This window comes from Boleophthalmus pectinirostris, unplaced genomic scaffold (assembly GCF_026225935.1).
Source record: "Boleophthalmus pectinirostris isolate CB_2022bp ecotype Guang Dong unplaced genomic scaffold, ASM2622593v1 HiC_scaffold_23, whole genome shotgun sequence".
In the NCBI taxonomy this organism is placed as follows: domain Eukaryota; kingdom Metazoa; phylum Chordata; class Actinopteri; order Gobiiformes; family Gobiidae; genus Boleophthalmus; species Boleophthalmus pectinirostris.
Genome location: NW_026571207.1, coordinates 37,055,375 through 37,066,833, shown reverse-complemented (window position 1 = coordinate 37,066,833; position 11,459 = coordinate 37,055,375). Strand labels below are relative to the sequence as shown.

The 11,459-nt window shown below is 44.1% G+C and overlaps 1 protein-coding gene across 2 annotated transcripts in view; it reads left to right on the top strand.

Moving 5' to 3' along the window:
* The first annotated feature begins 4,075 nt into the window (after positions 1-4,075).
* sec24b (SEC24 homolog B, COPII coat complex component) overlaps positions 4,076-11,459 on the top strand; it is a 46,056-nt gene continuing 38,672 nt past the window's right edge. For both annotated transcript variants that reach the window (XM_055159359.1, XM_055159358.1), the window contains exons 1-12: positions 4,076-4,304; positions 5,790-6,449; positions 7,053-7,169; positions 7,511-7,621; positions 7,914-7,997; positions 8,092-8,225; positions 8,299-8,483; positions 8,638-8,740; positions 8,969-9,095; positions 9,168-9,277; positions 9,372-9,484; positions 10,784-10,902. In XM_055159359.1, coding sequence (XP_055015334.1) covers positions 4,262-4,304; positions 5,790-6,449; positions 7,053-7,169; positions 7,511-7,621; positions 7,914-7,997; positions 8,092-8,225; positions 8,299-8,483; positions 8,638-8,740; positions 8,969-9,095; positions 9,168-9,277; positions 9,372-9,484; positions 10,784-10,902 — 1,906 coding nt within the window. In that variant the 5' untranslated portion in view covers positions 4,076-4,261. The remainder of the gene's footprint in view (positions 4,305-5,789; positions 6,450-7,052; positions 7,170-7,510; positions 7,622-7,913; positions 7,998-8,091; positions 8,226-8,298; positions 8,484-8,637; positions 8,741-8,968; positions 9,096-9,167; positions 9,278-9,371; positions 9,485-10,783; positions 10,903-11,459) is intronic.

The window sequence follows — 11,459 nt, the reverse complement described above, 5'->3', positions numbered from 1 at the left end:
CAGGCTCATGTGAAATGAATTGGAATTCAGCACTGACACTGACAACCCAAATCATTTAGGGACACAGATCATAATCTCATATGGTTTCTTTAATGACATGAATAATACACACACAGGAAAGGCGGGTTTTAAAGTGAATCATATGAACGTTACATTACAGGAGTTTCATAATCAAATCACAGGAATACTGCACAAATAGAAGAGGTGGGATCTAGGGATAAGACGCATTATTCACCAAATCTTCAAATTCAAAAGGATCAAAAGACATTAAGAAAGTCACATTTTTAAATTGGCTTTAGTTTTGCAGCAGTAACACGACATTTGCAGAGTCAATATCTGCAACTGCCATTTGAACATCTGAAAGACAATCATTTATTTAACCTCAGTCTCCTTGTGGACAAGAGGATTCTTTTTAACCAGGTCCAGACCAAACTGACTGAGGGTACATCTAAATGGCACCAAAGGCATTAGGCTTCATTATTGTACCTGAAATGACACTGCATACGTCTTTTTGCCCCCTGTAGATCAGGCCTGATTTTTACTAGAATACTGTTAGACATTTCTTGTACTCACATCTGTGAAACCAGAGGATCTTTGACCTCTCCTGTGGTCACTTGCATGTCGTATCACAGCAATATGCAGAGCACAGAACATTTTCAAACATGGCACTCTGACCCCACTATTGTGAGGAGTGTGATTATCAGGAAAAGGAGATGTGTGTGTAACATAACTACTAGTCTACTGTGTTGGTTTTATTGCTAAATAATTGTAAATAGTCATATTTTTATACAGCACTTTTACACCTTCAAGGCCATCAAAGTGCTTTAAATCAGGGAACCACCAGACACTGGGGAAGAGGTGGGATAAGTGTCTTGCCACAAGGACACAACAACACCATTCATTGTGGAATTTGAACCACCGACCATTGGATCAGTGGACAAACGTTTGACAAATAGACAACTGTTGCCCTAAGCAGTACCTTGGGGTCATCTCTCTTGGCCTGAAGGGGTCAGTTGTTTGTCTCCATGGAGACAGATATAATAAATAATTAGCCCAATAAGACATTTAAATGCCATACTGTGGAATATTCCAGAAAAGCAGACGGCAGACCTTCATCAGTAAAAGTTTTTACTCATTCAAGTACAATAATACATACATCCATGTACTGAAAACATGTATTCAGAAGACACATTTTGTGTAACTGTATTCCAAAACAGTTACTCTTTCACTTGGTAGTATTCAGAATACAGTTACTTTTCTCAAATCTAAGGGGCAATCTTTGATCACACAAACTTGGGTTCAAACTGCTCAGAATGATAGAAACAGAGCTCTTGTGGTGAGCAGTGTTGGGGAGTAACAGATTACATGTGCCAGAGTTACGTAATCAGAGTACAAATTATGAGTAACTGTATTCAGTTACAGTTACTGTTTAAGTGAGTGGTAATTAGATTACAGTTACTTGGTTGAAACAAATGGATTATACGGTGGTATTTTCCTGTTTTCACATTTTGGGCTAAACCAGGACTAAAACCAGGACTAAACCAGGATTAAATCCACAACTAAACCAGGACTAAACCAGGTCTAAACTAGGACTAAACCAGGTCTAAACCTTATCCCTTTTTTTTTCAGTAATTCCACTCATTGCCGGACCAGGTCTAAAACCATGTATAAACCAGGTCTAAAACCATGTATAAACCAGGTCTAAAACCAGGTCTAAACCCAGGTCCAAACCAGGTCTAAACCAGGTCTAAAACCAGGTCTAAACTAGGACTAAACCAAGACTAAACCAGGACTAAAACCAGGACTAAACCAGGTCCAAACCAGGTCTAAACCAGGTCTAAAACCAGGTCCAAACCAGGTCTAAAACCAGGTCTAAACTAGGTCTAAACTAGGACTAAACCAGGTCTAAACCCAGGTCCAAACCAGGTCTAAACCAGGTCAAACCAGGTCTAAACCTGGTCTAAACCAGGTCTAAAACCAGGTCTAAACTAGGTCTAAACTAGGTCTAAACCAGGTCCAAACCAGGTCTAAACCAGGTCCAAACCAGGTCCAAACCAGATCCAAACCAGGACTAAACCAGGACTAAACCAGAACTAAACCAGGATTAAAACAAGACTAAATCATGCTGTGTGGACGTGTCTTCTCGTCTTCTATCAATAATATTTTTAATTTGGTTCAGTAAAGTCTGGGCTTTTTATTTTCTTTTAACAGACAAAACATCTTATGTGAAGATTTCCTGGTCTTTGCTTCTCTACAGCAAATCAAGTAATCCAAAGTATTCAGATTACATTACTCACCTTAAGTAATTTAATGGATTCTGTTACAGACTACATTTTGAGGTATGTAATCTGTAACCTGTAGGGGAATACATTTTAAAAGTCACCTTCCCAACACTGGTGGTGAATGTATGTGAGATTTTTCTTTTCTAATTATTGATATGAAATGCATAAATGTTTTAACCATGTGTTGTCTTTGCACCATGATTTAAATGCAACTTGATGTAAAAGTATTCAAAGTATTCTGCATACAGTACTTTGATTGGCCCATGCGTCAGAATACATTACAGCATAGATTTTAATGCAGTATTCTGTGTTCTGTAATTACATTAGGGTGACCAGATTTTCAGAATCAAAAACTGGCACACCCCCATTTTTTGATGGCTGGTAATAATAAAATTGTGAAACAAGTGGACTTAAGGAAAATTGTTCTGCATTTGACCCGTTCATGACTAACACAAGTCAGTATATTTACATTTTCTTTCAGTTTATGCCTCTTTTTACTGTTGGCAGGGATCAAATTGGTCAAAAATAGGGATGCCTGAGACATTTTTTGTATAAAATTGGGACAAATTGCTGGTTTGGATAAATCTGCTGGGACAGGCTCAAATAGGAACGTCTGGTCAACCTAAATTAAATACATTTTGTAGTATGTCTCACTGACTACCAGTGTTGGGGAGTAACAGATTACATGTACCAGAGTTACGTAATCAGAGTACAAATTATGAGTAACTGTATTCAGTTACAGTTACTGTTTCAGTGAGTGGTAATTGGATTACAGTTACTTTGTTGAAATAAATAGATTACACGGCAGCATTTTCCTGTTTTCACATTTTGGGCTAAACCAGGACTAAAACCAGGACTAAACCAGGACTAAACCAGGACTAAAATAGAACTAAAACCAGGACTAAACGAGGACTAAAACCAAGACTAAACCAGGATTAAAACCAAGACTAAACCAGGGTTAAAACCAAGACTAAACCAGGACTAAATTAGGTCTAAACTAGGACTAAACCAGGTCAAAACCAGGTCTAAAACCAGAACTAAACCAGGTCTATAACCAGGACTAAAACCAAGACTAAACCAGGACTAAACCAGGTGTAAACTAGGACTAAACCAGGTCTAAAACCAGGACTTAATCCAGGACTAAAACCAGGACTAAACCAGGACTAAAACCAGGACTAAAACAGGTCTAAACCAGGTCTAAACCATTACTAAATTGGGACTAAAACCAGGACTAAACCAGGACTAAACCAAGTCTAAACAGTATGACACCTAACAGGTGGACATAAATTAAAGCACCAGTGATATCATATAAAAATTATTTCTCTATCAATAATATTTTTAATACGGTTAAGTAAAGACTGGGCTTTTTATTTTCTTTAAGCAGACTTATCTTATGTTAAGATTTCCTGGTCTTTGCTTCTCTGCAGCAAACACTTGACTGTTCATGGAGACTTGGGCACAACAGACAGTTTGAAGAGAACAAACATGAATTTTCAGGATGAGGGTGATACATTCATGTAGTTTTAAAAAGCACGACAATATCAAGTAATCCAAAGTATTCTGATTACGTTACTCACTTTAAGTAATTTAATGGATTATGTTACAAACTACATTTTGGGGTATGTAATCTGTAATCTGTAGGGGAATACATTTTAAAAGTCACCTTCCCAACACTGCTGACTACCTTCATGCTGGTTGGATGCTCTCAGTCTGGATCATAGACTGGATGTGGTCTGGGCCCTTGGACGGACAGTAGAGGGCTCCACAGCTCCAGAGCTCTGGTAGCTCTGATCACACGGAGCATCTCCATCTCCAGCTCTGAGCTCAGCCTCCCGGACAGTCCCACTCAGGACAGCCGCTCTCGCTTCACTCCCCGGGGACAGAGACCGGAGCTTCAGGACTCCTCATGTCTGCCCCCCCGGCCGTGTCTCCGCGGGCATAAAGAGGGGCATAAAGCGCTGCGCGCAGCGGGCACGGAGATGTCTGCCCCGGGATACAGCAGCCTGGGCTCCTCGGTGAACGGTAAGCCCCCCGCCCCGGAACAAGAGCAGGAGCAGGCCGAGGCACAGGGCTCACGCACCGGGCTCTGGACCAGTCTGCAGTCCCGGTTATTAAAGACACTAACGCGTCCACCGTGCCCAGTTTCCCCCCAGTATTCCGCCGTTTATGAGGCGTCTCCTTCAGCTTTGCAACAGGCTCTCTAGTCAGTGCATTGCAGAATTATTTTGATCACAAATCGATTTTATATCCACCTGCAGTTCAGTTTAACACCTGCATTTTTGTAATAGAAGCACGTATATAACACGCCCCTTTGCTTTATTCGCGAACCCAACGTGCTGAAGTGGGCCGTATTGTGCAGGGCTGTGGGGGATTAGCTACATGCTAACACCAGAGCTAACCCGAGCTCCGGACACCGACACTTAAGGCGATCTCCTTTCACAGACTCGGGGCTGGGTGAATGATGCCTGTTTCCCGTCTCTGAGCCCCAGGTTGAACGGGGTTGTCCCGGGGCTGTCCGCTGAAAACCACCCGGGGAGCTTTGTTTATATAGCCGCTAAAGCTAAGGGCTGCTTTGTTATGCTAGCACTAGAACCAGGCTCCTGACCCGGTGTCTCGGGGTTCTACACACTGACACGGTGTCCGGTGTCTCGGGGTTCTACACTGCCCCGGTGTTGTGTGTTGTGCTTGTTGGAGGAGGTACAGTGGGGGTGCGCACTGGGCGCTTTGGGGCATGGGTGGGTGAGCTGTCCAGTGCTGAGACTGTGTGCACCTCACAGTCTGGAGACACAGGCGCCTCTGCTGGTGTCTAACCCTCTGTTACAGCAGAGGAAACAGCAACGATAGCCTTTTAAATATAGGCCAGTGTCTCAATTGAAGCAGCAGCAGAAAACTGAATTAAAATTCTATAAGTCTTACTTTTTTTTTAAGGGACTACAATAACAACTGAACCTCTGTTGCCAGAACCTTCACTTGCAGGTAGAGGACACGTCCAAGTTTTCTCAGTATATGGACAGGCCGTGTCTCATGAGAAAGCTCAGAATCTTCAGAATTCCCTCCCTAAGCTGCAGAGGCTGCAGCTCATGACTGGTGCAGGTGCTGGGGTTTAGGGAGAGACCATTCAGATTAGAGAGAGACATTTTAGAATCAAACACACAGGATTTCACCATTGAAACTGGCAACCCAAATGAAAGGGTCATGTGAGGCTCATTCTGCTTTCTGATTGGACAATCAACTTGAATCCAAACATCAAATAAACATAATATACACAAACTACTTATCCATCATGTCCAGTGTTTTTATAATTGAAAATCAATGAGCATTACAGCTGTTATCAGTATCATGTTTACCTCGTATCTGGGAACAGAGTTAGAGTTTGGTCGTGTTTATGGAATTTAAAACTAAATCTTACCTACAGTTTCTTTTACAAAGTAATGTTATTTTTAGTTTTAATAACAAAAAAAAGATCCATGTGATGTCATGACTGTACTTTCCTGCTTTTGTGTGCAGGCTCTGCACAGAGCTACCCTCCTGTGTACCAGCCGTCTGGATACTACGGAGCCCCCCCTCCTCAGAGCTATCCCAGCAAACCTCCGCTGCCCAGTGCTCAGTCCCCACACTACCACAACAGCCACGGCCCACCACAGTCCCACCATGGAGCCCCGTCTGCTCTCTCCAGCCCTGCACCCCCACCCACTGCCTATGCCCCTGGCCTTCCTCCCAGTGCCCAGTATGGTCAGCAGGCAGTACAGCCCCAGCACAGCCCTTATGGTGCTCCTGGGTCCTACTATGGACACCAGAGCTACTCTGCTGCTCCCCCAGTTCACCCCCCACCTCCCTCGCAGCAATACACTCTGACACCAGCTCCTACTAGTGCTGCTGGGACCTACCCCTCTGCTCCTGGAAGCACCCAGTATGACCCCCTGCCTCACCCACAGAGCGGTCCTCCACCTAATCCACAGAGCGGGGCCCCACCTCACACACAAAGTGGCCTCCCACCTAATCCACAGAGCAGGCCCCCGCCTCACCCACAGAGTGGCCCCCCAGCTCACCCACAGAGCAGCCTTGGTGGAGTGCTGTCTGTTCAGATGGGTGTCCCCCTGCACCAGTACAGTCCTGCACAGCCCCTGTGTGGACAGACAGCGCTTAACGGTCAGCCGCAGAGCACAGGTACGACACTATCTCTATTTTAAAGCAGATCTGTTGTGCAAAATCAGCTTTTCAGGGTTTTTAAGCATGTTATAGTTGTTTCCCCTCACCATTTACTCACCCTAAGTTATATTTGGAGTGATTTCTGCATGTTTGAGTAATCATTATTCTCCTGTTCAAGACACCATTTTGCCAATCAACCTGTTTTCACTGGTGCACTGGTCATTTTGGTACAGACAAAACAAAAAAAATCTGCTCCTCTCACCACTGATGCAGCTATCTATAGGAGGAGACCACAGCATGCGGCGGTTTGTTGTGATGACGTTTATGGGACATCAGCTCCTATTGGGCACCACAGTTTTCTAACACAGAATTCAGCATTTGAAGTTATTTTAGCTGAATATAGTGATATAAAATGTGCAAATTATAACACAATAATCCACGAGTGTCATATATTATAACCATATATAGCAGATACAAACACAATATGTGCTCTTTAGCATCAGTTGATCGATACATTGCAATTACACTGTAACTTCAGACTTATTTAGCAGCCTTGATTAATAAGTCCTATCATATTTTAAAGCATCTAATAGTTTTGTTTTGTTTTGGTCCTATCCCCAGCACCGGGTCAGCAGCCCTCCTATGGGCCCTACAGTGGGCTGGACGGAAGTGGACACACCCCCTCATCCACTGGAACCCCCTCTGCCTCCATTGCCCCCTCCCCTGGACACCACAGCGGTAAATCATGCTCTCCATGCTGCACCAAACTAATTCCAAAATATCAGGGTAATGGCAACATGGTATTCATATTTCTACATGTATACGAGTGAACAGTCTTCTGTACTGTTAACCAGGGCCAAGTGTCTTGTGCAACGGCAAAGAACTGAGGCTTGTAGTCTAACTAGGAATGTTAAAATACATTTTTGTTGCAAGTTTGTGAAGTATAGCTGGATGTTAAACATATATTTTGGAGTTACATGATTATACTATAATCAGCATCTTGAGGTTTCATTCATATACCTGTAGGGTGAGTATCCTGTCATTGCCAACACTGTAGTAACCTGTGCCTCTCTCCACAGCCCCCCCGTCTCAGTATGGAGGGTATGAGGGGACCAGCGGGCCCTCAGAGCCAGCACAGTCGTCCTCCAGCTCAGACGACGAAGACCTGGAGGACGACGATGAGGAAGCAGGTGCGCTCATTGTACAGGCTCAGCGGACAATCCACCTTTACCTGTTTACTGATAGCCAAAGTAGTTCAATAGTTCTAAAAGGACTGGTCTAGCGTAGTGGGCAGTCTCATGTGGGAAGAGAACAGGTGTGTGTGAACAGAGCAGAGGATAATCCAGAGGGCTGTCAGGCTCACATAAGTGGATGTGTTCTGTCCAATCAGATCCTGCACAGGGCTCCTGACTCACTGAAGCCTGGATTAAGTGTGGTGCTGTAGTAACGGATTTGTGCTGTTGTGTCTCTGTCTGTCTGCAGGGGGCGACACCTCCTCGTCTAGCACGGGCACTGCCTCCCCTGTGCCCAACAGCTACGACTCACTAGAGGGAGGCAGCTATCCAGGTATGTGCTTCACCCAGGTCCTGTCAGTCTGTGCATGCTACAGTCTGAACACAGAGACACACCAGGGTTTAACATGTCCCACTGTGTTGTGTAGAGGCACAGGCTCCCTGCTCCGACCTGGCCCCACATGGCCAGTCCTACACTGGCTATGGTTACCCCGGTATGCCTCCCCCCTCCTCTGCCCCACAGCATGGATACAACCAATCGGGCTACCCCCAGCCCTCACAGGTATGTGCTGTTTCGTTTACATTGTGAAGGGTGAATATCATATATTAATATAGGGCACTTGTTTTCTTGGCAGCCTTTCCCGAGTCTTTCCCAGCTGTCTGCTGCTCTGGGGGGCCTCAGTGGGATCCCTGAGCTGGAGGTGGAGTCTCTGCAGCCCATTAACCTCCTCCATGAGAGGAACCTGTTGCCCCCACGGCCTCTGGGGGCCCCAGAACCCAACCTGAGCCCAGAACTAAAGAAGGTCAACTGCAGCCCTGAGTGAGTACAAGTGTGTGAAGTAGAGTTAATATGGGGCTGTGTGTTCTGACTGTGTGTGTGCTGTGATTGTGTGTGTTCTGTGTGTGTTCTGACTGTGTGTGTGCTGAGTGTGTGTGTGTGCTAAGTGCGCTCTGACTGTGTGTGCTGTGAGCAGGACCTTCCGCTGCACCCTGACCAGTATCCCCCAGACCCAGGCTCTGCTCAACAAGGCCCGGCTGCCCCTGGGCCTTCTGCTGCACCCCTTCAGGGACCTGCAGGTATCATACAGCTCATCACATTACACACACCTGCCCCCCACGTGTATCACACTCACCTGTCTGCCACAAGTGTCACACTCACCTGACAGGGTATACTCTTGATTCCACCACATCCATGTGAATAGAGATGGGAGTATTATTTTGCCTGTAATAATAGTCGTCCTGTAGACGCTGGTCCCCAGTGGCAGCAGTAAACCTGTGTGTGAGTGATGCTGTGTGTCTCCACAGCACTTACCTGTCATCACCTCCAACACGATCGTGCGCTGCCGCTCGTGTCGCACTTACATTAACCCTTTCGTGACCTTCCTGGACCAGCGGCGGTGGAAGTGTAACCTGTGTTACCGGATCAATGATGGTAGGTTTGCTTTTGTGTGCTCTGCTCTGCTCTGCAGCCTCTCACTGTGTGTGTGTGTGTGTGTTGTCTCAGTTCCAGATGAGTTCATGTACAACCCGGTCACCAGGTCATATGGGGAGCCCCACAGGAGGCCCGAGGTCCAGAACTCCACTGTGGAGTTCATTGCCTCCTCAGACTACATGGTAAAGCACTATGCTCTTTTTTTTTTTTTTTTTTTTTTTTTAAACAAGAGTCCCCTCCCTCCGGTCTTATCCAGCTCTGTTTCTGTGTCTCCAGCTGCGCCCCCCTCAGCCTGCGGTCTACCTGTTTGTCCTGGACGTGTCCCATAACGCTGTGGAGGCTGGATACCTCAAGTACTTCTGTGACTGTCTGCTGGAAAACCTCCACTCGTAAGTTCACAGAGCAGACACTACTATCTCAGGGGACAGTGTCACTCTGGGGCCATGTCCAAACTATGGCCCACGAGCCAAATGCGTGTCCCTCAGACCAATTTTTCTTGGCCCTTAGACTTCTAGGTGAATTGGCCCATATTTTCTCAAATAGTAATTTTGAGTGAAAGTTTTTGATCTAAGCTTAGATAAGGTTCTAGTGTGTGGTGTCTAACCTGTTTATAAATGCACATATTTAAATTATTCACTGTATTAGCCATCAGTGTATGGCCCTTAATCAGCCCTCCACTTTGTTTATGTTTCGAGAAAAATCTGGACACCCCTAAGTTATCCAAGGATTATACAAACAGTAAAGCCAACAAATCTTTAATATCACATTTGAGTCTACAAATGTGTGGTTAAATAATATCCTTTGCCCTTTATAAGGATAGTTGTTAGGGGTAATGTAACAATATAAAATTGGTAGAATTTGCTTAAAAGGTTCAAATCTTTTATATTGTTTTTGCTGACACATCAGAATGGATCTTAACTCAAACATAGCTGATTAACTAAACATGTTATGCTGTATAATGGTTTGGAATTCCAGCTCCATTCATTTCTTCAGGGTAAATTATAACCTGCTTGTTTGGGATCAGCACCACAAGCTTGTCATTTTAATCTTATGTCTTAAAGTCTTTTCACCTGAAACACACCTCTTTGGGCTGGAATAATGGCGCCACTTTCTGCAGCTATTGCAATTAATTTTTTTTGACAGAGAAGACATCGGTTTTCGTTTTTCCTTCATGTGGATAATGACTGCAGAAATATTAAACATAGGGTAGTGATTGTCAAACTGTGAAAAGTACAATTTAAGTAAATAGAGTATTAAATCTATTTCACTAGTCTGTAGCTCTCATAAAGCTTTTGGCACTTCACTAGTGTTGACATTGAAGGAGAGAGAGAACAAAGTTGGAATTTAAATCCTATATAATCCTATATTTAAAACCTGTATTACGTATTTATTTACTGACTCTATGCTTTTTAGCCATGTTATAATGCTGTTACCTTTTCAAAAACATACCTTTTTTTTTTAATCCACACATGTTTGACTAATCCTGTCTACATCTCCAAAGCTCAAAATGCTCTGCTCCACATTGTGATATGAAGCAGTTGTTTGCACGTTAACAGCTTCTTTTACTTTTTGTTCAGTGGAGGTTTCAGGGCTGAAATGATCCAAATGATTCTAGAGAAGGTCGTAATGTCACTTGTCCTACTCCCTCTCCTCTTGTCTTGTGTCCTGTCCTCTGTCCTCTGTCCCAGGCTGCCTGGAGACGCTCGCACTCGGGTGGGTTTCCTCACATTCGACAGCACCATCCACTTCTACAACCTGCAGGACGGCCTCTCCCAGCCCCAGATGCTGGTGGTCTCTGACATAGAAGGTAAGGGGAAGGATTCTAGGTCAGATCTTTTGCTCAAGTATTTTCATGTGGAAAACTACTCTCTATAACTATTTGTTTTACTCATATATTGATTGATCAGGATTTTTGATTTGATTTAGTCTTATTTAAAACGCATAAAGAAGCTACTTGAAACAGTTTGCAGTGGTCCAAAGTTCTCCCTCTCTTACCTTATGCATTCTGAGCATCCTAATTATTTACCTCAATGAGTTTATAACAACTTTCAGAGACCAGAGTGGCGGCTACGTTAACAACCACTAGCATGCTAAGACTCACTTACTGATTCTCAGACAATAAAATGCAGTGTTGTTATTTTGATTTCAAGAGCTGCTTATACAATATATCTGTACTGGGACAAGAAACATTTTGCTGAAATACATGGAAAAAAATCAGGTGCAAATTCTCTCAGACTTAATCATAGCCATTTAACACAAAAAATAATCAAATTTCTTCTTCCAAAGTCTAAACTGTGCCACATGCTTTCAGTGACAGAGGACAGGCTGTAGACGTCTCCATTACATCACTGACCAAAAATGATC